Source organism: Corvus moneduloides, chromosome 5, assembly GCF_009650955.1.
Source record: "Corvus moneduloides isolate bCorMon1 chromosome 5, bCorMon1.pri, whole genome shotgun sequence".
NCBI classification, from domain to species: domain Eukaryota; kingdom Metazoa; phylum Chordata; class Aves; order Passeriformes; family Corvidae; genus Corvus; species Corvus moneduloides.
The window spans coordinates 5598334-5625363 of NC_045480.1; the positions used below are offsets into that span (position 1 = coordinate 5598334).

Here is a 27030-nt window from a genome sequence, read left to right on the forward strand (position 1 = left end):
TTTCTCCACAAAATTAACCTGACAGAAAGAAGACTGAAATCAATACAGTGTTTCCACTGAGGAACACTGATTTTAGGAGGGAAGATTGTTAGTTCATCCATGTCTAGTTGCAATGTGCAGTGCTGAGGTCACAGCAGGAAAAGACTTAATTAAGAAATACTTCAGAGAGCAGCTGCACATCGAGAGTACTAACAGGAGGTGAGGACATGAACTTTGTGTTAATGACAGCCAAAAAGGAACAAAACCTTTGAAGCTTAAAAAGGCTATGTACTAATTCACTTTCTACTCTTTTTAAGTTTTGATAATGCTATATAACACAAGTCAGACTCAAAACCCCACAAGAACATATCACAATACATTTCCTATTTAAGGCATTTACAAAAATTAAAACTCAAGTCTATTAATAGACATTGAACTAACACTACAAATAAGCTGCTGCTACAAAAAAAACCAAGTTTATAAACATCCATTCCTTTCGGAGCACCCAGAAGTTAAACTTGATATAAGCATGGTCAAAAAATTCTTGGCTTGATGCCCATCCACACCACTAACCAGTGCATTTGCTGCCACAGAGCTGCTGTTCTGACACAGTTTGCAGAGAGGAGAAGCATCAGCCAAGAATTTTTTGACCATGCTTATATCAAGTCCTGTACAGTCCAAGGAGTGACACAGTGATCTGGATACAGATACAAACATGCTGAATGTCTTTACTCCCATCCTGCAGCACTAAAAAACTCTTGGGGCACACAGGGCTAGTTTAGGGACTAGTTAAAGGCTTCACAACCCGGTCCAAAAGTGTAATGGAGACAGATCTCAGATACCACTGTAGCTTCAACATCCAACACTTTTTTTACCGTGGATACTCCCACCCCCTGTTAGGGACAATGCACATCAGGTGCCAACAATATTTTAAGTATGAAAACCACAGGGTTTTATTCACTTTTCCCCTGCAAGTACTTGCTCCAGTTACCAGAAGTGTATCAGGCAGGAGAGAACCCACATCACAGGGCAAAATGTGCCAACCAAACTGCAGAACTGCTTCCCAAATGCCCAGCACAGCCTCCAGTTAGGGTGAGCACACAGGCTCTCAACACTGAACCGTGAGCATCATCTGTTGGTGGAGCTGCACAACTGCAGGCAAGGACTTTTGAGTCAACATAGAGGCAGATAGGAAAAGAATGGCAATGATCTGGTGAAAACAGCTGAGTTTTTGAATTAGCTATGGATCTATAACATGCACTAGTGAAGTGGTATTTAATACCTAAGGTGAATTTGTACCTTATTTCCGTTTAACAACTGTTCTATTCTTGGACTCTAAGCTATCAACATTTACTGGTGTTCACGCCAGTGCCAAAATACCATCAGTGTAAGAGAGAAAGATGCAGCAGCACTCATACTTCAGGCTGGTTGTGAGGGGGTTTGTTATTACTGGTTGGGTTTGCTGGGTTTTTAATTACTTCATATGCCATTTCATATAGATCCAAAGCATTAAGCAGTTCCAGTCAAAAGAAAATATTAAAAGCAATTTCAGCAAGACTAGGAAACCTACATGGAAAATAATATCCTCACCCGTTTATTGTTGATTTTACCACTTGGTAACGCGGCTGTTTGGAACTCAGTGTGAATACAATGAGGTTTTGCAGAAAATCACACACCAGTATTTTTTCACATGTATCAAAACACATCTGAAGTTTAAAATTTGTGTGCCTTGACTCGCTCCTCATTTTATAATGCCTCTGTAGGTTTGTCCATTGTCACTGATCCCATAAGAGTCCGACTCAGTCTCTCCAGTCAGGTGACAGACAAATTCAAAAGGTGTAGATTTCCCAAAGACGGTCTTCTCTGTAGTGCATTGTGCTAGTGCATTCAACCAGTGTGTCAGTGTTCAACCAGACAAGCTCGGGGTTGGTTGGTTGCTGTTTTTTAACTACACAATACAGAAATATAATTTTACATGTAGCTTTGCATGCCTTATGGCTGCTTTGCCCTACTATAGGACAGTGCAATAAATACAAATATATGCACACTAAAAAAGATTTAACTGCCGTGATCTACATCTCCTTTATGAGTACAAATTTATCTAGTCAACAATATGACAAATTTAGCAGAAAAAGTGGCAATGGCAGTAATATTCTACTACAAAAACAAGGCTAGAAGCAAAGTGTTCTCAAGCTACAGAAAACTTGCTACCTCCTAATATATGATGTAGGGCCCAGTTCTGCCAAGTGCAGAGTCATGATCAGTAGATTGCATCAGAACATGCTTTTCCCCCCATTTAACAATGAATACTTCTACAATTTATTTGGTTTTGATAACTGTTTATAAATAGCACACTATAATGACTATTAAACTATACAGCAACATGACGTTTATAGCCTAATCCTGAATACAAAGTTCAAAGAACATGACTACAAAGGCCAGAGAGCAAATGTCATCGACTAAAAGCATTTCCACTTCAGAATTTATTGAATGTTCTCTTACACAAACACTGTTCAATCGTGAAACCAGAGGAACAGGATTTCCTACTCCCTCTCTGCCCCAGTAGTAATTTAGCCACACATCACCCTTATAAATTAGTGATGGATTTTAACAGGTAGCCCCTTGGGGCTATATATTTTATATACTTTATATATATATGCACATTTACTTTGAATTCTATGTAAAAGTTGAAAAAATGTTTGAAAGAAAAACTCAGAATATATCACAGCATTTTCAGCGAAAAAAATACAAATTAGTTTTATAACGACTATTCAATTTATCAAACTTTTTTTTTTCTGAAGTATTGACCTTTAATTATGTACACATTACAGGAAATAAAACTTTGTCCACAAACATTCTCTAAGATGACAGTTATCAGTAAAATGATAGAATAATAGCAGGAAGAATATTAAACAAATGGGGGTGATCAATTTCTGCTTCTAAAAAGTAAAAAGTCACCATATAATTAAGTACAAAAACCTGCATTGAATGACAACTGCTGGTGTAGTAACTTGATCAGGTATGGAGACCTGATATGGAGAGTATAGTAAAGCCCTATGGTAATATTTCTGTAGCATTTCCACTTGGTATGTATATACTAAATGTTGGCAAAGTTTCTGTAGCATTATCTTATACAAACATATGAGTCCTCAGTCTGCTGCATAAAAGGGAACAAGTGTGTTTTAATTCTCCTGAAATGCACCTGAAATCCAGAGTGTCACTTACAAACTGCATAATGAAACTTTTCTTCAGAAAAATATCTGTTTGGCATCTCCAGGGCTCTGCTCCATTGGACAATAGGGGCATTTTAATCTGGGGACAAAGACAACGTGTTAGAATTGGGGCAATGTGTGACAACAGAGCATTAAAGGTATTGAGTTTTCCCCCTCAAACTGCACTCTTTAAGCCACAACACTTTACTCAGCTCCACTGAAAGTCACCTTTAGCTGAGAGAGGACTTACCATGCTTTTCCTTCTAGTTATAATCTTTTTCATCTTTCACCCACAAGCCCCTGAATTATTAGATTAATCATAAAGAGCAATTTCTCTGTAGTTGTAATTTCTACTTCTGTATTCACTTGTTGCATTTTAGAATCACAGAATGGTTTGGGTTGGAAGGGACCTTAAGGACCATCTCGTTCCAACCCTGCTGCCATGGGCAGGGACACTTTCCACTAGACCAGGTTGCCTGAAGTCCCATCCAGCCTGGCCTTGCAGTAATTTTAAATCAGCTGGTAGCTTTCCACTGTGACTTCCTCAATATCCAGTTCATTTTACTGTCTGGTTCCCAAAATGCTGTCGTTTTCCAACCCACTTAGATCAGCTCTGGCAGGCTATAACTGAAGGATCTCCCTGTTGAGGTCTCCACTGATACAATCATACCTGCTTACAGTATTTTTTCTTTTTAAACAAATAGGGTTTTTTTGAAGCATTGATCCATTTTGCCCCCCATCTCATACATTTGGGTACTTTACCTTCTCCCCCCACCCCAAGTTAATACCATCAGAGCTGTGCTGTCACTAAAGCTGGTCAATGAAAGCATCAGGACTGAGTGATCAGGGACAGGAACAATGTAGCAGCAACTTTACTGCTTAAAATGGCTAAAGTCACCCAAAGTCACCCACAAAGGCATCCCTTAAGGCTTTTCTAACAGGGCACAGAATGCAAACATCACTTAATATTTTCATTCATAGCCTCACTTACTTTCACACTGGATTTCCCAGAATGACTTACAGCTCTAAATTAAGCTGACAGCCTCCACAGAAGCTGTATATATTCAATCCAAATAACCACTGTTCTTCCTCAAGAAAATCTGTATAGCTTTCTTTCTCCCGTTTCCTGCTTCCCAAAAGCCTGAAGCACCCCACGGATGTCTAAGGAGGAGTATTTCCAGTTATAATCCCCCTCCTTGCTCAATTACTAAGCCATATTTCCCCCAGAGGTTTGATTTTATTTTTTTAAGAGATTTTTCAAGCATTACTAACCTTGTTCCTAAGGAAAAGCTGTGTGTAAAGCCTTCCAGTTTGAATTTAAGACAACACAATGGTGGTTACAACGTGAAAAATTACTCTGCTCACTACATTCCTTCACGCAAGCTCACTTTCAACAACATCAGAGTGTTTATTTATGCTTTTCTCCAGTGCCTCAGCCCAGCTTTTCCAGCTTTTAAGCCATTCTCCAAGATTAACACGCTTCCACCAATAACATAATTATGGACTCAGTTTTCCCAAAACACAGCATTCTAGTTTTAAGATTAGACCTTGTGTATATGTTGCTTGAAATAAAAGAATGGTACTTACTTGCTGCCATTAAACATTTTATTCAAAGCATCTCTTGATATAATATGACCACAGACTAATTTCATAGGTGGATTATTATCTGTTGTTTGCTGACGAAGAATGGGACAGGCAAATATTGAATGATACCAGCACTTTTTACCGAGGTCCACTTCAATCTGTGAAAGAAATTAACATAAAAATTTATCTTGGGAAATTACATTTCCAGATAATTATCCCTTTAGGTCATGGCCCTTACTTAACAGATTTCACAATTCAGCTGTAAAAGCAACAAAATCCAATGTGTGGATGCCTGACAATTTCCCACCCAAAAATACTTAATTGTGATCTTAAAATGGTGATTTATGTTGGGGATGGGGAGTAACAACAAAACAGCATATTCTGCCAAGGAACAAGTCCAAATTTTGTTGCAGATCTATGCCCTGGCAGGAAAACTGAGCTGGTGACCCAACAAGACTTTCTGGAAATTACTGGCCAGGAAATAAAATGTAGCTTATAGATTTCATTTTAGGGGGAAATTTAAAAAGAGAAAAAACCCTTGGATTGACTCTGTTCATGTCCTACAGCTTCTTGAAAGGCTCTGCCAACACCTTCATGTCATGTGAATAATAAAGTGTATCAGAATCACTAATTTTCAGTGCCAACATAGAAGATACTTGCGCAGCACAACTCTTGCCATAAGGACAAAATTATTTCAGAAAGGGACATGTAGCAGAGAAGAACAAGGCTGTGGCTTCAGTAATTAACAGAGAACTGCAAAAATTACAGCTTGTGTACCTAAAGCACCTGGCTCTGACCAGTCCTCTGTTCCAAAAGCTTAACCTTCAACAAAACCTGACAATGTGACCTTTTCATGCTACTTAATCTGTCTTTGCACCATGAAAGTAAAGTTTCCCACCCCCATGCTGCCTTAGCAGAACACACTAGAGACCCTTCACTTTAGAAAATGCAAGGAGACACACGTGTGTTATTAACTTATTTGCATGGGACACCAATCTTTTTCCAAATGCTCCCTAGCTGTTCATTCCTGGCTGGACAGCACAGCAGAAATCTGCCACGCTTGGAGGTTACACTCTCAGCATTACAGAAAACACAGCTGGGAGAAAACTCAGCACTCATCCGTACTCTATAAATGAATCTCTTCCAGCTGCAGTCGAAGAGGCTAACTCAGTTCATGCCCAGTTTGCACTAAATAAGTTTCCTTTCCAAATCAGGAGCAGGTCACTGGAGAGCTGCACTCGCTCGGTAAGAGCTATAAAGGGAAATGGGGGTTTCATAACAACTGAACTTCATTTCAACTGATATAAATGAGATGTGCTGGAAGCATAATGCACTGGATCCCAATTCCCATGTCCCCAGATGCAGCACTAATTCTTTCATCTCCTGTCTGCCTGATAAAGAGCCAGTGCAATGCAAGCTCTGGACTGAGCTCAAGCCTAGCTAGGGGAAGTGAATGTTTCTCTGTGGGATCTATTTTCTTTCCAGTTATACAGAAACATCTCTGGGTAAGTGGAAGGTGAGAGCATCATTTTCTTTAAGGTCATTTATCAAAGACCTCTGCAATGCAAAAGGGGATAACAAGTGAAAGGGGGAGCAGCAAACAAAACTGAGAGGTACAAACCTGACAGACAAAAAGAATGGAGACAAAAACAAGAAACAACCTTCACGGCTACACTGAGAGGTCATCAAGAAACTGCAACCAAACCCGGACTTTGCAACAGATAGGAATCTAAACCTGAGGGTCTCTGAGGAGAGGGGGCCAGTAGAAGTATACAAACTGTAAGAGAAAAGTGCAGGGGAAGGGGACTGGGAAGGAACAGCTGGAAAAGGGTGTAAAAGGGGCTAGAAGGGCCATGCTGTGATTGAGGACCTATGGGCAGGTGTTTACCTGTGAATCTGGAGTTTGTGCTTTTACTGGTGAATGTCAATCATTTCCAGCCAAGGAGAAGGAAGGGATCTGGGCTGACTGTGCTTGTGTTTTGTGCAAGTCCTGTGTGGGAGCTGCTGAGGGCAGTGCTGTGTCTGTGGCAGACTGTGTGGCCAGTTGGGTCAGTGTCTGGGTGTGTGGGGGTATCTGTGAGCCCCAGGGCCCTGGGCAGCAGAGAGCCACAAGCCCCAGAGCTGCTGGAGGTGGTGGCCACATAAAACATCCCATAACATGCAGCACAAAAGAAACCTGAGAACAGCATTTTGCTGTTAGAAACCTGCCCTGGGACAGCTCAGCATCAACTCACCGGGAGTTCGTCCTTCTGGTTCCAAACCCCTGTGCACTGCCTTTGCTCAATAACTGCCTTGATATTAATTAGAGCTGGTAATGCTACACAACCTGCCGAAAAACTGCAGAAAAAGGACACATTACTACAAGGTGCATGCATGTTAGGAGACCATTTTTCACATTTCTACTTTAAAGGTTAACTGGGACACACGGGTTTTGTATTTTTTCATTCACATTTTGTTCTACTTGGAGGAGGCTTAGAAGTACAGACCAGCAAGAGTTTTGGGGCAGTTATCCTGTATTTTAGGCTGGGGCCCTCAGGTACTACATTCTGGACAGAAAACAACAGTTAATCACTCCTCTGAATCTTATAATTAATTGATTTCTTCTACCACCTACTTTGATTTGATTTTGAGCTGTACAGGAAGAAGACATCACGTTAGTTTGGTTGCTCTCAGCTATGGTGGAGTACGTGCAGCCTAAGAGTTTCCATGTAACCCACACATACACACAACCCATAATCCTTTAATCACACATAATTACCATGTAAAGAAACATGTCTTTCCACTTTTACCTTAAACCATGCAAAGAAACGTAGAAAAAACAGGTAGGTAAGGGAAGGAAGGAAACCAGGGCTTGTGATAAGAACAGCAGTATAAAACTGCCCAAAGTCTGTGTCCCAACAAACAGTTCAGCCTCCTCTGGGATTTACCCACTACCAGAATTTAGCACATTATTTGGAAATACTTCAGTGTGTTACAAAAGAAAGTATGACACAGTTTCCACAAGTTAACAGATGATTTGATGAGTTTAAATCTAATGACAGTACTGCAAATCACCAGCAACAGAAACAGGATTTGACCTTGGTATCAACCTGCTCTGTTTGTTTGGCAGATTATTTTACTTTTTGTGCAAGTTTTATTGTCTACATAAGTCATGCCCTTCCTCTGCCTGAAACCTGTGGATCTCTTGCCTAAGCTAAAATATATATACATATATGTATAAATAAATTATATATATCTCATCTCCAACTGGCCATTTTAACCCTTACACTTTGCTTTTTTGTTATTTCAGCCCTGAGTGTAACTTGTGTTAACCCTGTGAAAAGTTTAGACAAATAGTATTTGTGTGAAAACATCTCTGAAGAGTCCTTTCAGAGTATAAAAACTCAAGTAAATAGTAAATTCAAATTCCTGTAGTCCTTCAAGACCCTGAACCACAACCTCCATAACACAAGAGTTTTTCCACTGTCCACAGTAAGTCAGACCATGAGGCCTGTACAGGATTAGATAAATACTGGAGAAGCCAATCAGCATTAAAAAAGTGCCCACTACTAATGTTCTAGTAAGCAAAGTATTTTATAGCAGGGATTTCACTTCAAGCTTGTTTAGTTCCTAAAGGATCTGCAGCACTCCAAGGTCACACCAATTTAGAACAGTCTTGTTTATGATAAGAGCATCAATACAACCTATATAGTAAATACATTTCAGCACAATCAGTTCCACACCAGGAGCAGAGCAAATGTCCAACCACTCCAAACATCAGTAACAGGGATTTTCCACTTCACTGAAAATCTCTTGGCCATTTGCACTGAAAACTGCATTGCAGCACCAGTGCACGAGCAATGAAAATCTAAAGGACTGCTGCTAACTTGAATGAAACCAGAGGAAGATGAAAGTAAAAACCAGAGATTTAAGCTCTAGATACATCTAAAACTCTCAAACTGAAACTTGAAAGTTTATTGTAGAAAAACAATTAGTCTGAAGTGCTCCCTTTTTGTTGTTTCTGTTGTATTTTGTGACAGGTACAAACAGGAAAAGCAGAAGGCGAGCTCTAAACCAAGCACAGAAGTCTAACAACAGTGACTGGAAACAGGGAAAAAAAAAACCGAAACAAAAAACCCAAACAAACAAAAAGAGGAAGCAGTGAAGCTTCTGTTAAGTACCAAATCCAGCCTAGAAAGATACATATAAATTATTTTCACTTTAACATCTGAAATGAAAATGAGAACATCAGGGGAGTGTATTGGGGGAATTGACATGCAAAGGCTAAATAGCAGCTGATCTGTTTTATCTTCAGAGAAGCTCCAAAGAGATTAGGTTGGGTTTTCTTCATATTTCCAAGCCTCCTACAGATTTGCATTTTGTCAGATTAGCTACTGAGCTTAAAAGTGCCTCTTTCTTCTTTGCAAATGAGGCCCAGCAGACAATTTAGAAATTTTAGCAGCTGAAACCACAACATAACTCTTAAACATTCTTCTAAGAAGACCAGTAATGTGTGGATTAAAAACCAAAATTATCAAATGCTGATGTAATCATGGCCACGTTTTTGGGGTTATTTTTCAGTTAAACAGCAGGGACAGTTGTCACACATTTGCTGTGGGAATAACTGGCTGATTGCCATCCTCATCTTTCACACTTATGTCTGAACTATGGAAGATAAATTTCACCCAGGAATGCTTTCTCTTGAGCTGCAGTGGTGCAGGGTGAAGCCCAGCACACAGGAACCTCTGGTTATTAATCTTTGCAGATACCCTGTATTTAATGTAAGCTAGATGAGACTACTTAAGAGCCACTTCTTTTGTCCTTAACAAGAAATAGGAACCAAACCACAAAGTACCTGGTCTCAAAAGCAAGAGAAAAGCAGCATACCTAACACTGAGAGGGGATTCAACTGAGAGGCCCAGGAGAGCACAGGCATCCCTTGTGAAGATGTCACAGATGTCAGCCCACTGGTTTGCATCCAAGAGGTGAACGTACGGGGAGTTCTCGATGCCTTGCCGCAGGTACACCAGGCTGCCCATCAGAACCTGGATATCTGGGAGGGACCAGGAACAGCAGAGTTTGTGCAACAAACAAAAGCTTGTGGCTCCAGCTTTCACATGGAAAACAGGCAGATACACCAGATCAACAGCACACAGCCTCACCTCTACAAAGCACAATTACAGCCACCACTGCCAGGAGAGCTCCGCTCCACTAAGGACTGACTGGGGAGTTGCCAGGGTGTGCTGCCTGGGAATTTGCTTCTAGCAGGTTTACTCTTTTTGTAAGCCTTCTGACACACACAGTACCCTAAAAAATAGGCTTTCATGGATTCAGCTTGAGATGGTTCATTTAACTCACATGTTCTCCATTTTACAAAAGTTTAATTTCTCTTTGTATTACCCCATGCAGCAGAAAATAGCAGATGACTATTCCAAGAACATTCCTCTGCATTTTTAGCACTTTACTCTGGCAGCAGGCCTATTCTGGATGTAATCTACATTTTATTTGAAGAGTCAAAAACCTTAAATTTACGCAAATGTGCATTCAGGCATTATTTTTGTGCCCTCTTGAAGAAAAAAAGAAGATAACTCAAAATGTAAGGATTTGGGTTATACATGTTAAATACAAAAAGAAGAAGCCTTTAACAAGCTGAAAATAATGGAGTAAAACATATTTGGAACATGATTTATATCTTACTACAAGGTGCCATATCCCAGTGCTTTAAATCCCCTTAATGTGACCAAAAATTTACCTTTCTGATGATTTAGGGCGAACGGCTGGAAGTTTTTCGCATACTGAAGTGCTTCTCTTTGATTTGCTGTTCCACCCATCAATAAACTAATGAAATATAATCTGTGCAGTTTAAATTCCAACGAACTGTTCTGTGCCATGAGCATCTCTCTGTTGGATACCGCCCACCTGGAAGAAGCGAGGAGGTACAATGGGACATGACACGAGAGTAATTAAGTGTCAGCCCACACCACATGAAATCATTGCAATTATCTATTATCTACCATCTATTTCAAGGAAAGTGTGACTGTTCCCTGAACTTCTGAGAGCCTCTACAGAGCACAGAAAATGACAAGGCCCTTTACAAGTAATGGAGGTACACAGGGTGCACAAAATGTGGACGATGTTAATTCTGGTGCTGCTGTAGAGGTTAAGCACTGCAAAATTCAACATTCACTGGCTGAAAGACAAGACTAAATTAGGCACAATATAAGGCAGAAATAGCTCAAGTCTATTGTATTTTAATTAATAGCACTCTGAATCTTAACAATTACTGACAGTTCTTCAGCTGCATGTCGAGAAGTTTGACCAAGAACATTTTCCAACATCCTCATTCACTAAACATGTTGTCCAAGCCACTATGTTTGTGTGTGTGCATCTGTTGCCCTGGAGAGGGGAATTGCATTTACAGGATCTCAAAGACCGACATTATCAAGATCCCACAGTGGGGGAAAGAAAATCAGTTTTAATATCATATTTTACCCTGCTTAAACTTTGCTTTCTGTGCTATTTTCAACTTGGACAATAGAAATATTTTTCACGTTCTGTCTCTCATTCACCACGACAACACTCATGTTTGGCTACTAAATAAAATGAAAGAATTCTTAAACATACATAGAATAACAGGAACTAAAATTTTCAAAGCATTTTATACAAGTTTTTTATTATTTAGAATTTATCCATCCCTTTCTTGGTTTTTTGGAAGGTTTTTCTGGTGCTGGCTTTTTTTTTCTTTAATTCAAATTAGACAGGCCTAAATCAATCCAATCTTTCTCTTAAGAAAGTCAAGTTTCAATGGTCTCCAGTACATCTGTTTCTCATTAGTGGTAATTAGTTCTACTATTTTCACTTTTTACAAGGAAGTGAGGAAGCCTCTGTTCCTTAAAAAAACCAGGGTATGTGAGGCTTCTTTTCAATCAATACTAAAATGAGAAAATTTAGTATTCTTACAGTATTGGGAAGGCTTTCAAAGCAAGTCAGCCTTCTGCATTAGGATGTAGCATTAATGAGCAGGTATCCACTTTCAATTTGTTGTGGTGGAAGTACCAGGAGTCTGACTTCACTGTCAAGGCTTTGTAAAGACACAGGAACCTTTCAGTCAGAAACAGCGACAAATGGAGCCTTTGAACTAAGAACAAGCCCTACTGTCCCCAGTTTCAGGCAGTTTCAGTTGAGCAGCCCCAGAATCTCCACCAGGAGGGAGGAGCACACTCACTAACCATGGGTGGTGGGTGGGTTTTGGGGTGGTTTCGTAAGTTTGGGGTTTTTTTAAATTGTATTTTTATGATCAGTGTGCACAGTTTAAACAGGATATAGTGGCAATAAAGTTCAATCCCAGCTACAAAAACAAGAGCCTGAAGTTTAGGCTCTGCAGTTTTTTATGAAAACCATAGACTAATAAGTAGATGAAGGACAAAAAGCTATTATAAATAAACACTAAGACTAGTCCCACAGTGCCCTCAATGAGATATTAATCTCTACTGCATCAAAAGGGCCTCCATCCTCTCCCTGCCAATATTTGCACCCACATGACAGAGTACTTCATCTTGCTGAGGTCGAGTCTATTTTTCCAAATTAGCTTTTAGGCAGGCTTTCCATTTTTAGTTATTTGAGTGGCAGCACAGATTTGTATCAAAAGAAAGCAACCACAGAGGCAAGGCCTGAGGTGCTCGGTCTGGGACGTGCTGTTCCTGTTTCCAACAGAAAAACAAAAAAACCAGCAAGGGAGGTTTAAAACATTCAACCCACATATTCTCTATGAATGTCCAAAATTATTAGCAATCACATCACCTGTCTTTCTACCTCCTCTCAAAATGACACTCTGAGTGTTTTCACTTCTGAGACTCAAATCCATCTGAATTTTTTTAAAGTTTACACTATACTTTGCAAACCAAAAGTACACAGAACTCTCTTCAGCTCCCACATGGGATTTAGATGCTAAAATTAGTTTAACAAACCCTAGTAAAGATTAAATTTAGACCATACTCCAAGGACCCAGCAAATACCAGGACCTGTGCACCCTGGTGTTTACAGGCAGAAAAGAAAGCACCTCTTTCCCAAATTACAGCCAAAGCTTTGAACTTCCAAGTCATTTCCACCAGGACCTCACATGGAGACCCAACCTGGGCTCTGAAGGGCCAGAATACACCCAGAAAAATAACTATGGATTTCCTTTTCCCATCACCAAATCCGAGTGAGAAAAGTCACTGGAAATTAATGGGATCTTGCAGGCATACAGAGATTACACATCTTAGAGTGCAGTGCCACACTAGGCATCTACAAAAGCACACCCCACAAGGGAAAACAAAAAAGTTATGGCCAGTCGCATTCTATTGAATCTGAAAGGTCGTATTTTTAAGCGTTGAAATTTGTACGAGAAAGAAAACCTGGACAACAAAAACAGTTAGGGTCTTTGAAACACAAATACTAATTTCTATCATCTCAGCAGGGCTTTGAAAGCCTTTTTGTAAAGTCATTAATCTGACAACTACCTTCCCGTGGCAGTGACCAGGAGCTACCTGTGTTTGTTTGGTTTCCCGCACTGAGTTAAGCTGAGCACAAGCACAGAGTGCTGGCAGAGCCAGAGAGACTGGTTACCTTTTAATCTCAACCTTTCACAACTTTGCATGGATAAAACCTGCTACACTCCATTTTCTGGCTCAGGAGACTGTAATTAACCAGCCTTGTGTGACACTTTGCTTCAACACCACTGTCAGCAGCCTGACCCTGCAATGGGCCCATCTGGGACTGCTTGATGCACCCCTGAAGCTTTATTTACTGATGCCAATTTTAGCCCAAGGAGCACAGTGCCACTCTCTCTGTCTGTCATAGGGAGGCCATTCACACAGGAGTGGTTTCTATCCCTCCTCCTGAACAGTCATGTGTGCTAGGAAATAAAAAGGTAAATACCTTCGCAAGCATCAGCAGTTCTGTGGGCAGTTAAGGCATGGGTTACCTCCTAAACCAGAGAGGTTAAACTGTGACATTTTGTCACATGTTGATCATCCTCCCCAAGAGCCATGGTTTTTACATCAGCAGCACCACTATAAATAAGGCCCCTGTGTGCCCAGCAGCAGCCAAGAGAGGCAGACAGCTTTTGCACTGTCCAGTTTAAACAGAATAAACATTATACACAGAAATAAGATGGGGAGGGAGAAGACCAACACACAAACTGTGCTGACAATACACCCTATTGTCTGCCCATTCAGCTGGAAAATAAAAATTCCTTTGAGGGACAGCCATGCCTTGTCCTTTGTTTGAAAAATATTAAATAAATTGCAGAAACTACAAGATACAACTCAGTAGCAACAAGTAAGGCCTAAAGCACTCCAAACTGGAGCTAAAACGAATTTAGAGATTTCAAGAGAACAGACATAACAGCAAGTTACTGCTCCTCAGGGATTATCCTTTACAACAGCTCTGTTATTATTTGAACTACATGAGATATGTGGTGTAGCTGACAGTAAATCTTGTTTCAGTTGTAATACCAGTGCTGCTTCCCTTCAATTAGCCCATTCAACAGCAATAAACCACCCCAGCTTTCCACCTGTGTAACTAGATTCAAAGACCAACTATTTAGGTCAAACTTTGCATGACCCAGAGGCATTACCCAGGATTTAGTCGATGAACACCAGGGTTTGAATATCAGAGTGTCCCCGCACTTAGTTTAGATGCCAGTTAAGTGCTCAATTGACACACCCATGTTGTTTCATGTTAAAGGGAGAAGAAAATGTTGTTAATATGAAAATGTACTTAAGTGAACTATGCAAAAAATTCTATCTCAAGTATATGATTTATGCTCTGGAATGAAAAACAAATTTTAAATTTGTTTTGGTTTCACTGTTTGTATTTTTGAAAGGTCACTTTAAAGTTGGTTAGGTTGTTTTGTTTGGTTGGTTGTTTCTTGTGTTTTGATTTTTTTTTCTTACTTTTGAGACCAATCTTAGAAGAGTTTAAAAAAAAACAGGATGAGGGGGTTTCAGGGGGATTCTTATTGTTTTGCTCAGGAGGAATCCCACTAACAAGTGTCACTGTCAGCTACAGGCTCTTCCCACCCTCTGGTCCCTTGTCTGGAAAGGGAGGGTGACTGCAGGACAAGCGAGAACTTTGACCCCAAGTCAGGTTCTGCTCACCCCAAAGCCTTCATGGTACCCAATGTCTTTAATAAGTGCTGGTATCCTTCACAATGGGACCTTTTAAAAGGTTCACTAATGATTCAATAAAAGGCCAAGCACCATCACTGGCAGACAACTTTTCTTCCACACGATGTTTCTACCTTAAATCAGCACCACAAATGATTAAGTGAATCCTTAATCTAAGAAAGAGACCCTCAGTTAAGCACTTCCCATGGGGAGTGACACAGAGGGGATGGAAAAGGAAAGGTCCCCTCAATAACTACCCCTCTCAAAGGACAAGCAGGGACACATCAGAATATACTAAAGTGAGTATTGAAAGTGAAAAACTGAAGAACTGCTAAAAGCATTCTTTAAAAAAAGTGATGAGGAAAAAAGAGTAGACTCACTCTAGTGCAGGTCTCAAAACTCTAACTTTTAATGCTTCCAATATTCGATTTAACTCCACAAATGGTTCTTTTTGACTTTGATCTATTGATAGACCAGATTCCTGGAAAAAAAAAAAAAAAAAAAAAAGGCCCATTTTAGTTAAAGCATGAAAAACAATGGGTTTTCTGACAGTTTAAATATTCACCTGAAACATTCAAATAAGGAAACTAAACACAAAGCTAACACAGTGGATAACCTTCAACATCCACACTTATCATTACCTGACAAAGTTCCTCAGCTACATCCAGCATTCCCTGCCGGAAGAAGTGCTCCACCATCACCTCATTGAGGATTCTCTGGCTGTCAGCCTGCCAGCACCCATCTATCCCCACACTGCTGATGTCCGAGTCAAAATTCTGAAACACACAAATTAACAGTTAATATGCTGGCACAAATCATCCCACATCATTTTTCTTTAATTATGCAGGACACCTGAGTCTCCACCCTGATGCCTTGTGCCTATGACTCAGTTGGCCCTCAATTATCTCCAAAGGGAAATAAATATATGTCAGCTTCCTTCCTTACCTCCTGTGTAGGAAGAAGAAATCTTTTAGCTTGCTCATTTCAGGTCTGTAGTGAATATTATTCACTACAAGGAATTACACCAACAAATTACAAGTCTAGCTAGAAAGTTAGAAATCTAGTTAACTAATAAAGGGGTTTCCAGCCCATGATGTATTTCTAAAGGAAGCATCTGCAGAAAAGGCTTTTTCCACATGTGAAAACTGAAAACAGAGAATAGAAAGTAAAATCACACTAGAATCAAAGCACCATTATCAATGCATCTCTGTCACTACAGCACACCAAGCTACAAGCAAAAGCTTTAACCCAATGATTTTTTACATAGCTGGGTGGTAGACTGAAAAAGCAAAAGTCACTTCTCCCCACATCCAAACAGTGAAACTGAAATCTCTGAACACCTCAACATCCCAACAACAGGATGAGCTTTGACGATCCAAGAGGTCTTTTTTAGATTCAACCCAGATGATCCCAGTGCCATGTATTTTTAGGCCAGTGGCCTACGGACATATTCCAGGAATAACTAAAGATACTGTCGCGCTGACTCCTTGGTAACACTTGGCACTGCTTGGCACTTTGCCTCTTGGCAGCAGGAGAGCAACGTTTATTCTAATCCAAGATATAAAGTAGGATTTTTAACTGCTAACATGTTTTATGATCAGGGCAAGCAGGTTAATTTTAATAAAAATCCACTGCTTAAAACAAACCTCTTGCAAAATAAAGAGTCTAGAAGTCAGTGCATTGCTTGCTGCCTGACCTGATGACCACGGCTCTCTCTCAAGGACCTTCAAAAATCAGAATTTCAGTGAAAATAGCAGTGCTTCAGCTGTGGCTATGTGAGGATCCACAGCCCTGCACAACATGGGAACACCAACCTCACACAAACACAGGCTTCTGTCACAGCAGGCAGGGTAGACAACACCCAACTGGTACCAGCTATCTTCCCATGCACAGCTCAGCTTCACACTGCACCTTCCTGTTACTCACCACTTAACTAATTTCCTTCATCAGCACCCCTTTGATGCTCCTCTGTGTCATCATGAGAAAGGGGCATCCCTGCACACACAGCTCCACAGTCACTTCTCCCTTCAGGGCTCCCAGCAAACTTCCAGTAAAACATTAACCTTACTCTACCAAACTGTCTCTTCCATCTTTCTGAGATGGTGGAGCAAGGTGAGCATTTGAATTATTGCCATAGATTCATGTGTCACACTTAACAACATTTTTACTTGGGTGTCTTAACCTGTAAGCTCCTTGTCATGCTGTTCATCTCTAAGCTGTATCTTGAAAAACTTAAGCATCCTGAAGACTAAATAATACTGTTCTTATTTGTGCCACCATTTGAATCCTTAGAAGTCCACCACCATTTGCTGAGTCTGGTCTCAGTGTCCAACCACCAGCAGCAGGTAACATAAACTCACCAACAAAGCACTAAAGCTGTCTCACAACTATGAGAGACAAGATTCAGAATGCACAAGCTTGCTTTTATTACCCAGCTCCAGGGTGGAGATCGTCAGTAATCTAAAAATAATCGACTTCAAGTTATTCTTCATGCAATTCCAAGTACCAGCAATGATACAACCCCCTAAGCAGAAACTATCCTTCTGGGCAGTTACCAACCATTAAAGCTGCACCTATGCCTCAAACACCATCACATCATTCTTAGTGCTTGGGGGCAGAGGTGGTGTAACTAATCAGCTCCGTGCTCTCACAAAATGTTCGTTTTCTTCTGAAACAGCAAACCTTGTAAATCTTTACAAAACCTCACCATTAGATCTTTTCAAGTCACATAAAAGAAGTTATCAAGTTCCATCATACAACCTGAGGACCTCGGTTGTTCTCTGACCAACCCAGTCTTGACCATGTTCTCATTTCAATATTTTTTTTTTAGTTTCTTTTAAACGATTCTGAGGTCTGTATTATATGTGGGATTCTACAGCTCTGCCTCCTCTGGGTCCCAAAAAGTTTCAGAAACTGACTGCACAGATTACAGTGAGTGACTGCCACATGTCAGAACAAATTATCACTTGCCTTTGGCTTATATATTTCACAACTGTCACGCGTACAGAATCTGCTGGTGACTGCAACCCTCAGTTTTGTTTTGTAAATGCTAACAGTATGCTAACTGACAGCATGTGGGGTTAGATAAGATTTCAAAAGTTAAAAGAACTTCTGGAAGTTAAAAACTCCAGAAAGCTTAAAACCCAAAAACCACAAAATAACGCAAGTGTCAGTTAGTATTCCTGAGAAACACATCTTTTTTAAAAGCTTAACTAGCAAGCCTACGGCCAAAATGCAGAGTATTATGTGCTAAATACACCAATGATACAATGTACAGCACATTACCAATAATTGCTAGGATGTGATGACTTCAAGATGCTCACAAACACAGGATGGACCTTTTTAACCAACATGGTTACAACTCTCCATGTTATTCATAACAGGATACAAAGAAGGACGATGATTAAGGACAGTTCTATTCCTCAGTTACTCAGTTGAGATTATTTTGTGTGTTCCTCCCTTCTGAATTCTTACCCAAAATACAAATAAAACATTTGTTTACCTTCTCTGTTCAATCTGTTTACGTGTAAGATAAAGCTCAACTTGCAAGGACTCTGTATTTATGTAGCCCCATTTTTCAAAGCAACACAATTAAATTATGTTCAGTAAAGGTTTTTAGTATTTCATATAGAAGTTTTTACATGAAACAAACACTAACTTAGGCAAAAGTTTGCTTTCCCAAAACAAAGACTGGATTATAATGTTGGCCTTATAACAGATACAAAATTCAAGGGGAAAATGGAAGGAACTACCCTTTACTCTGCTTACTTTCCTAAATGAAGGCATTTAACCATTACTCAGACAGATTGCTGCTAGAGGGAAAACATTTACCAGCCCATCAAACATACTTTGAGATGAATTCAAACCATTCTAGAAGAGTGATTGATTGACAGGGACGATGCTGGGTCTTGCTGAACAACCGCGACATGATGAGTTCTGGAAGCAGAGCAACTGCTAGTACAATACAGAAAAAACTGGATGCAAACACTTCCTTTCAAAGGAGAAAATGCTCTTTGGAAGAAAGGGTAGCCTTTCATGGATCAGAAGCATGCAATCCACATAGAACTACCACGACAAAAGGTTTAGTTTATTAGATAAACTTTCCAAGCAACACACAATGCTCTGGCTTTTCAGACTTTAATGTACTTGACGCCAAATTTGAACTTCATTTTGCTCTAAGGGTTTCTGTTCTCAGAGTGGACTCTGCAGGCAGACAAGTCTAGGGCCCATCCAAGTTTGCAAGCAATTACTACAGTAACTTAAAAACTGACCAGACTAAACTTTTTATGTAGGTATAACCCTGCCTCAATACGTGAAAAAAAGAAATTTACCTGAAACTGCCACGAGCACATAATACAGCAAGTTCTTTCACAATCCAAGCTTGCTAAATAGGAAGTCTATTGATTCTACATGCAACAACAGCTACCATTTGGCTGTGTCACATGAAATTGGTACCAGTATTAGCGTGTTTCCCAATCTCAAACCAGGCCATTTACGTGTGCCTGAGCATGCACAGTTAGTAAGACCATAAGCAGTGTTTTGGAGATGTTCATCTGTCTGTAAAGTGAGGACTTACATGGGACAGAAACAAAACTCCAGTCCCATGAATCAAGGCAAGGGCTGTGCTTCCTTAAATTCTATTGACTGTTTTATTTTGGAAGCAGCAGTATTTTGACCAAGATGTGTTGAGAATCAATTCACTACATCAATTACACTTAATTACTTCTACTGGTTTAAGCTTAAGTATATTATGGTGAAGGGACAGGGGAGGGCAATTCCAGTTTGGGAACTGGGTGCCAACAAAGACTTTGCTGGCAGGTTGTAAGCATATTTTCCAGCAGCACAGAGAAATTGCATTAAGTACATATGGAAGACTTGCTTCAAATGCTACTGTTCAGGGAAATGCTGAATTCCACCTGGATTTAAACATTACACATATTCATCTGACGAACAGGCCAAGACTTTGGTGTATATTTTAAAGTAGTCCCCTTAAGGTACTACATTTGGGGAAAACTAATAAAATTCAAACTACTGGCATTAAAAAAAAAAAAAAAAAGTTCTACCAAGCACATATTTAAGGAGACAATCCTAACTTGTGCTCTGAACTTCATGGAACTACACATCCTTTGTTACAAGCAGAACTGGGTATCTGTGCAGTTCCCAATTTTTAATTTTTTAATGCAAGCACCACAGACAATAACTGACATTGAAAATCCAGAGGAGCAAGCACACTGCACACAGCCGGTTGAGCTCATTTTTGAAGACCTCACTGAAACAGCCTGACACTCAACAGGAACAGAGCATATTAATGGGATCCTTTCTACTATTTTACCAAGCCACATATTTGAAATTTTTAAAATGCTTTTATTTACATCAATTTTTTTTCAAATAAAAAAGGTACATAAACTTAAAACAGCAGGACAGAATACTGGAAAAACTATTCCCATGACAACTGAAACAGCAATTTGGAGATTAGACTCAAGCCTAAGCTTCACTAAGCTTGCAAGTGTTTTCTTTGGCTTATAAGAAATAACATTACCAATTTCTACTGAACACTTACACCCTCTCCATACCTGGGGCTGTTCCACGTCAGAGGATTTAAATGGAGAAAGTATGGCTAAACCTGAAAGTGTATTTGTAAAAGTCCACTTGCTAAAGCAGAATTGGAAAGTTTAAAAACTTAGGACAAGATTACATAGATTTATTTCAGGCTTCAAGCTGGTAATAAGGATGGAATTTTACTCTAGTTAATTGGTTTAGATACAGCAGCAAGGATTTGAGACAGATGCATCCTTAAGCTTTGGATAACAGTGACATGGATTAAAGCTATTAGTACAAAGGTTGAACTCTCCACGATGGTCAGTCAGATATAAACAAAAAATGTAAGTTTCATGGACGTTCTGCCCAACGATGCAGCATTATGTACTTTGTTTCTTCATCACATTATTATTACATTATGCTTTAGCAGATTATCATTACTAGCAAAGTTTAAATGAGATTCCCAAAGGATAAATCAGTGCTGTGTAATGCTGCAAATGTCTTTGTCCCGGTGAACATTATCTTCCTTAATAAGATAATAAGGTGCACCTCAAACCGAATGTTCAGACCCTGTCAGAGTCATGTTCTGATGTGAAGCTATCACAAAATGTCCATAAAAGCAAGTACCAGACTCCCTGCATACAGAACTATTTTTATATAAGAACAGAGATGGAGAAAAGCATGCCCTGAAAGTATACATGTAGCACCACTTCAGTATCATTTCAAAGAATTGTTAATATTTACCTAAAAATAGTTACAAAAATATTCCTGCCCAGTTACAGTTGAACTGGAATTCATATCTCATATGTAAAGCACCAAAGATAAGCTGCCCTACCTTATGATTTATTACAGCACAGACATAGACTGAGATGCTGAATCCACTCTCTTCACATTAAGAATACTGTCACAAAATTAACCCCTAAAACCAGTAACATCCCTGAAATAGGTACAAAATGCCTTTCTTAAAAAATTCTCTGGTCTTACAGAACCACTGAATGTTTTAGATTGGACCTTAAAGATATCTTGTTCCAACCCCCTGCTATGGGCAGGGACTTTCCATTGGACCAGACTGCTCAAAATCCCATCCAGACTGGCCTTGAACACTTCCAGGGATGGGGCAGCCACTTACACTGCAAAATGGCACTTCTGAGTTACCTGCTACGGACAATTAACTAGAAATACATATAAAAATCCCACAGTGTTTCTTACTGAGGCAGACATCGAAGCAAACATTTTGCTAAATTGATAACACACAAAATATTTCTAAGTCCTGTAGCATCTATAGGGTATGTTCTGTAAGAAATTAGGAGATTTGAGCTGTCCCAGAAGGACTAGGCTGAGTTTCTGCAGTGACTTCCGAAAGCAAATACTGCGCAGCCCACTGGCTCGCCTTTGCTTCTGTAGCTGGCAGAAGATTTAGTTAAGACTAATTGTAGCAAAAATTCCAATTTTGGAAAGCAGAGCACACACCACACGTGTGCTGTAATGTGATAATGCAGTCAAACCACAAAATAAATACCTTATCAATGGCTTTTCCAACTCGGGATACACTGCTGTGAATATCTTTATGATCCGAGGCCAGTTTTTGGACTGTGTCTTTTATTCTTTTACAACACTGGGTCATAACAAGTGAAATCGTCCCCGACAAGTCCCCATCTTGATCTAGACAAAAGAGAGGAAAATTACCAACTTTGTTACAAACAAATGGCAATATTAAATCTCTTAATATGCAACAATATAAAAAGATAAAAAGTGGTATTAAAAGAAAGAAATGCAATCTAGAGAGTATTTGCAAAGCAAGATCAGCTTAACTGGAGGCAGATGTACAGGAATTCACCTGTGTGAGAACTCTCCTGTGGAATTAGGAATCCAGCTGGGTGCACAGTAACATTGAACAAGTGCAACACTTTAAAAAATTAATGTAAAGTTCTCATGTGGCTCAGTCACAGCAGATGAATAAACATCTCAAGAAACAGTTCACAAATCTCTCAGGATGTAACAGAAGGATACTGAAGCTACTACAGGATCAGTTTTACCCAAAGGTACATGGGAACATCCTGTTCAACAAGGTGCCAGCAAAATAAGGGTGCAAGCAAAATGTGGATTAATGATGGCCCAATTAATTCTTGCCCCCACAAGCCACCCTCTGCTATTGGACTCTGTGTTTGAGCTGCATGAAACTTTTGCTTCCTGACTTGTGGCAGTAGCTCTGAACTGTCTCCAATTCCCCTCAATAGATGAGAAGCAGTCTGTGGAGGACCTGTGGACCTTGTTATGAGATTTATTCTCTAGAAACTGTGACATTTCTTAGCTGATGTCCAACAGGTTCAGTGCTGTATGACCTATTCTGTGAACAAAATAATAAACAGGACAGGCTTACAGGCCCCTGACCACATCACAGCACTTCACAGCTAACACCCTTTGTGCCTTGATTCAAACATCACTCAGAAGCTTGAGTCAGGAAAAAAAAAAAAAAAATTTTTTTTTTTGAGCTTTATTCTGGTCCTTTCTTCCTGCTTTTGATTTAAAAATACAAGAAAAATCTCCTTTCCAGTCTTACCTCTGAAGGTCTCTCCTTTCTCAAAGTTCATTCTACATGAAGAATTTTTCCTTTAGGGACACAGACTTGGCAGCCTTCCACTGCATGGGAAGGCTACTTCAAGTGGGAGAGCAGCTCAGAAATGTCTCCCTAATATTCCAGACCCAAAACCTTCATGTGAAAAAAACAAAACCACCAAAATATCTCTGTAGAAGAAGGATTTTATAGAAAACGTGTTCGCTTTTTAAGTTTGTTCCTTTTTCATTTCATATTTTAAAACATCTTTGGTTTCAGCAGCATGTTAAGAGCACAGCTTCTGGAGAGAGCAAAGGAAATCCAGAAAAAACTGCAATCATAAGGAGTAGATAATAATTTCACAGCCACTTTTTCTGGGCACCTTCCTTCATGCACCCTCTGAAGGCTGCTGCTGACACTGTTAGACACTGAGCCACCTCCCTCTGACCCGCAAACTGCTGCTGTCCAGCCCCACAAGCCCCAGCTGAGGAAGCTTCAACAGCATCTTTCTAACAGCCAGAGGTTTTAAGAAAGAAAATAAGCTTTACCCTGCTTTTTTCTCCCTCCAGTCCCATGAAGCCAAGGATCATCTCCTGGGCAAAAGGCTAATGGGGCTCTGTATTTTTTTTCTAGTGGATGACTGAGGAGTAATAGGACTGAAACAGTCACTGCAGTGATTCTGTGCATCCCAAATTAAAATCAAAAATTCCACTCAGCTATTCAAAAAAGTTCATCTCCCAAAACTATTTCAAGAATAATCATTATTTCTTAGTTTCTACTTAATTTTTTTGACAAACGTTTAAAATAACATGAAGGATCTTCAACTGTCTCGTGAACTTTGCTATGACAAAATGACCAGCCAGAGATTATGCAACGAGCAAAACGGATATACTCATTCCCCAACAAAGAGAGGCTAAAATGCACTTTCTGAAAGCCATTAAGATAAAACCCAAAAAATCCACATGGGTGCCTGCTTTTACCCCAAGCAAATAAGTGAATTACTGACCCCTGACACTGTAGCAAAACCCCAACTCCAGTAAAGCAATGAAAATGTCTACAGAGGAAAAGGCATCAGAGCTGTAAAAGGTTTCTCCTCTGCACCCCTCTCTTTCAGCTCCAATCAAACTATGAGCTACTTGCACTAAATCAGCAGGAGAAAGCCTGCAGCCATCCCTGCTGGTAATTCAGGGTTCACAGGACACCACAGCCCCACAGCTTTTCTGTGTGTGCACAGTCACAATTAAAAAAAATTTAAATATATCGGCCCACAAACACTGAGCACAGAGCAGAGTCCAGTGCCAAGTTTACTCAGCCAGACACACTTATACCACTGAAGAATATGCAATCCTTGGCTACTCCAGAAGGACAGATATATTAAGGGAATAGAGAAGAAAAACAAACTTTGTCTTCCCATTCACAGGCCTGAGCATAGGGCTGGTCTGTCCTTAGGCTTTAACATGAAAGCAGCTTAAGTTTTAGAAACTGTGAGGGGAGGAAAAGAAAACCAGTTTAGAGGTTAAAGCAGTTTCTAATAGTTTCTTTTTCTCCACCCACTTCCTTTTTATATCCACTGCCTATTTAAGGTCTTCTCATACATCATTGCTCTCAGATCTTGTCCTACAGTATTAACCTCTTCTTCAGCACTGAGGGCCTTCATTTCTCTTTCTTTTTTTTCCTTCATTACATTCAGGAGCCTATTTCTGCAGTTCATATCCCTGAATTAGGGTTCCATATTAAGATGTCTGGCTGCTTTCAATCCCATACATTTCAAAAATCCTGAAGATAGTGTATAAAAGCTGAAAATACCTGTTCTTTTTAGAAAGTTATAAATAACATGTTAAAGAAAAGAGAAAATAGTAAAAAATTTGGCCCCTATGAAGCCAGCTCACCCTCAGATGCCAAAACTGGGGAGTCAGAGTGCACTAACAATGTATTGGCTTCATTCTAAAGCATTTACTCAAAGAAAGCTCAATTTAGGATGTGCTCTCTGGGACAGCATCACTTGGTAAGCACTGAAAGTATGTCCAAAGCCTTCACTGGAGAGTGCCAAAAACTGCTGACCCAAGCCTGGATGGAAAACCCAAAGAGGACCCTGAAGGAATCACACACTGGAACCTTCTACATTTATTACAAAGAGAGTAAAAGCTCTGGATCTTCAACAGGAATCTCACAGTCAAACCTTTACAGCCCAACAAAGACCAACACAAGCGTGAGGGTCACACACACAGCTCTCCAGGCAAGGTCAGCACCTCAGTTTGTGAAGACACATATTTTAGTGACTGCCCTCAATGCCCAAGCCCAGACTGTTTTAAACAGCACAAATAACAGTTACTGAAACACAGTTCAGAACAATGTCAAAAAGACCAAGCCTTATTTCATCCCAAATAAACACCTCACAATTGGAATTCACTGTTTGCTCTCTATAGAAACTGCTGGGTACACACAGAGCAGCTCCAGCACACTCGTGCTTGTGTTCCTGGAATTATCCACACTACTGAGTGAGCTTTGCACCTGTATTTACACAGGACCACGGGAAACACATTTTTCCCCGACCCAAACAAAAACAAATGCAGAGCAGCAGCACAGTTGCTCTCAAGTTTGGTCTCAGGAGCCTGCAAGTTCCTATTTTTAATCCCTGAGCCATCACTCGCTTCCTGCATGGCCTTGGGTAAATCACTTCAGCTGCCTCTCCGTTCCCTCCCACTCCATCAATAAACACGGCACTACCTCCATCTCCGGGATTTCGCAAGGTTTAAATGCCCCGTGTTTACAGCCCTCGCAACTGCCCAGCATCAGCTGTGGCACAGAGACAAGGCTTGTTTACCTCCTGCTAAGCGCGGCTTTACCCCGATCACCGCCAAACCCAGCCACAGCAAAGGAACGCAAAGGGACACAGGAAAAGACAGACAAAAAAAAGAAAAGAAATGGGGGCAGAGAATGGAGCAGGGAAAGCAAACAGGTCAGCTCTGCCATATTTCCACTGTCCTTCCCCTGGGGTGACCAACCCCTTTGTAACCCCAACATAAAGGGTTATGAACACACTGACCAGGGTCACGCCAGACCTGCTGACCAGGAACAAACAAACCTCTCCAGCAGCACACACGAGGCAGGAGAGGCCCGCCAGGGCCGAGAGCGATCACAGATTCATGGAATATGCTGAGTTGGAAGGGTCCCACCAGAACCATCGAGTCCGGCTCCTGGCCCTGTACAGGACAACCCCAACAATCCCACCCTGTGCCTGAGAGCATTGTCCAAACACTTCTTGAACTCTGCCAGCCTTGGTGCTGTGACCACTTCCCTGAGGAGCCTTTACAGTGCCCAACCACTCTCTGGGCGAAAAACCTTTTTCTGATATCCAATCTAAACCTCCCCTGCTCCCACCTTTTGAATCTTCCCTGTCAACAACGACCCCAAAGCTCCGGGAGCCGAGGGGGAAGACCCCCGGCTCAACCCCCAGCACAGAACCCTCAAGCTGGGGGGGGGTCCCTGGAGCAAGGACTCTCCTTAGGGGGGTTCCCAGCCCACAAAGGCCAAAGTTTTGGGGGGTGTCCAGCCCACATCACCCCAAATTTTGGGCTTCCCCTCCCCGGGAGGAGGAGCGGGGCAGCGTCCCCTCGGCAGAGGGGGGCGCGGGGGGGGTCTCCACGTACTCTCGGTCTGCAGGATCTCCCTGCGCAGCCCTCCCGCGTACTGGATCAGCTCCTCCAGGCTGCGCTCGCAGAGCTGCCCATATCCCGAGAACTTCTGCAGCACCTTCTCCAGCTCCCGCTCCACCGTCACGCACTGGTCCATCGCGCCCGGGCCGCGCTCCTCCTCCTCCTCCTCCTGCTCCTGCTCCTCCTGCTGCCCCGCGCCCGGGCCCCCCGCGCCGCCCGGGCCCCCCGCCAGCCCCGGCCCTCGGGCGGCCCCGGCCCCGCTCCCGCGCGGCACCGTCGCCTCGGGCCGCCGCACTTCCGCGCAGGCAGCGCCGCAGACACGCAGGGGCCTCGCAGCGCTCCGCGCAGGCAGCGCCGCGGACACCTCAGGGAGGGGC

At 41.1% G+C, this 27030-nt stretch overlaps 1 protein-coding gene across 1 annotated transcript; it reads right to left on the bottom strand.

Moving 5' to 3' along the window:
* Positions 1-1550: 1550 nt before the first annotated feature.
* On the bottom strand, positions 1551-26916 carry RMND5A (required for meiotic nuclear division 5 homolog A). The gene is made up of 9 exons (XM_032108335.1): positions 26648-26916; positions 21963-22105; positions 15547-15681; positions 15286-15386; positions 10507-10673; positions 9642-9807; positions 7010-7112; positions 4779-4933; positions 1551-3291 (listed from the first exon to the last, which is right to left on the bottom strand). The coding sequence occupies exons 1-9, from the start codon at positions 26787-26789 to the stop codon at positions 3228-3230; spliced, it is 1176 nt and encodes a 391-aa protein (XP_031964226.1). The 5' UTR covers positions 26790-26916; the 3' UTR covers positions 1551-3227.
* Positions 26917-27030: the final 114 nt, after the last annotated feature.

Bases quoted from the DNA above. Each gene is read 5' to 3' on its own strand.
- RMND5A (XM_032108335.1), bottom strand. From the start codon at position 26,789: ATGGACCAGTGCGTGACGGTGGAGCGGGAGCTGGAGAAGGTGCTGCAG. The intron at 22,106-26,647 runs GTACGTGGAGAC...TCTTTTGTCTAG, and splicing joins GGAGATCCTGCAGACCGAGA to ATCAAGATGGGGACTTGTCG. The intron at 9,808-10,506 runs GTAAATTTTTGG...GGTCCCTCCCAG, and splicing joins CGCCCTAAATCATCAGAAAG to ATATCCAGGTTCTGATGGGC.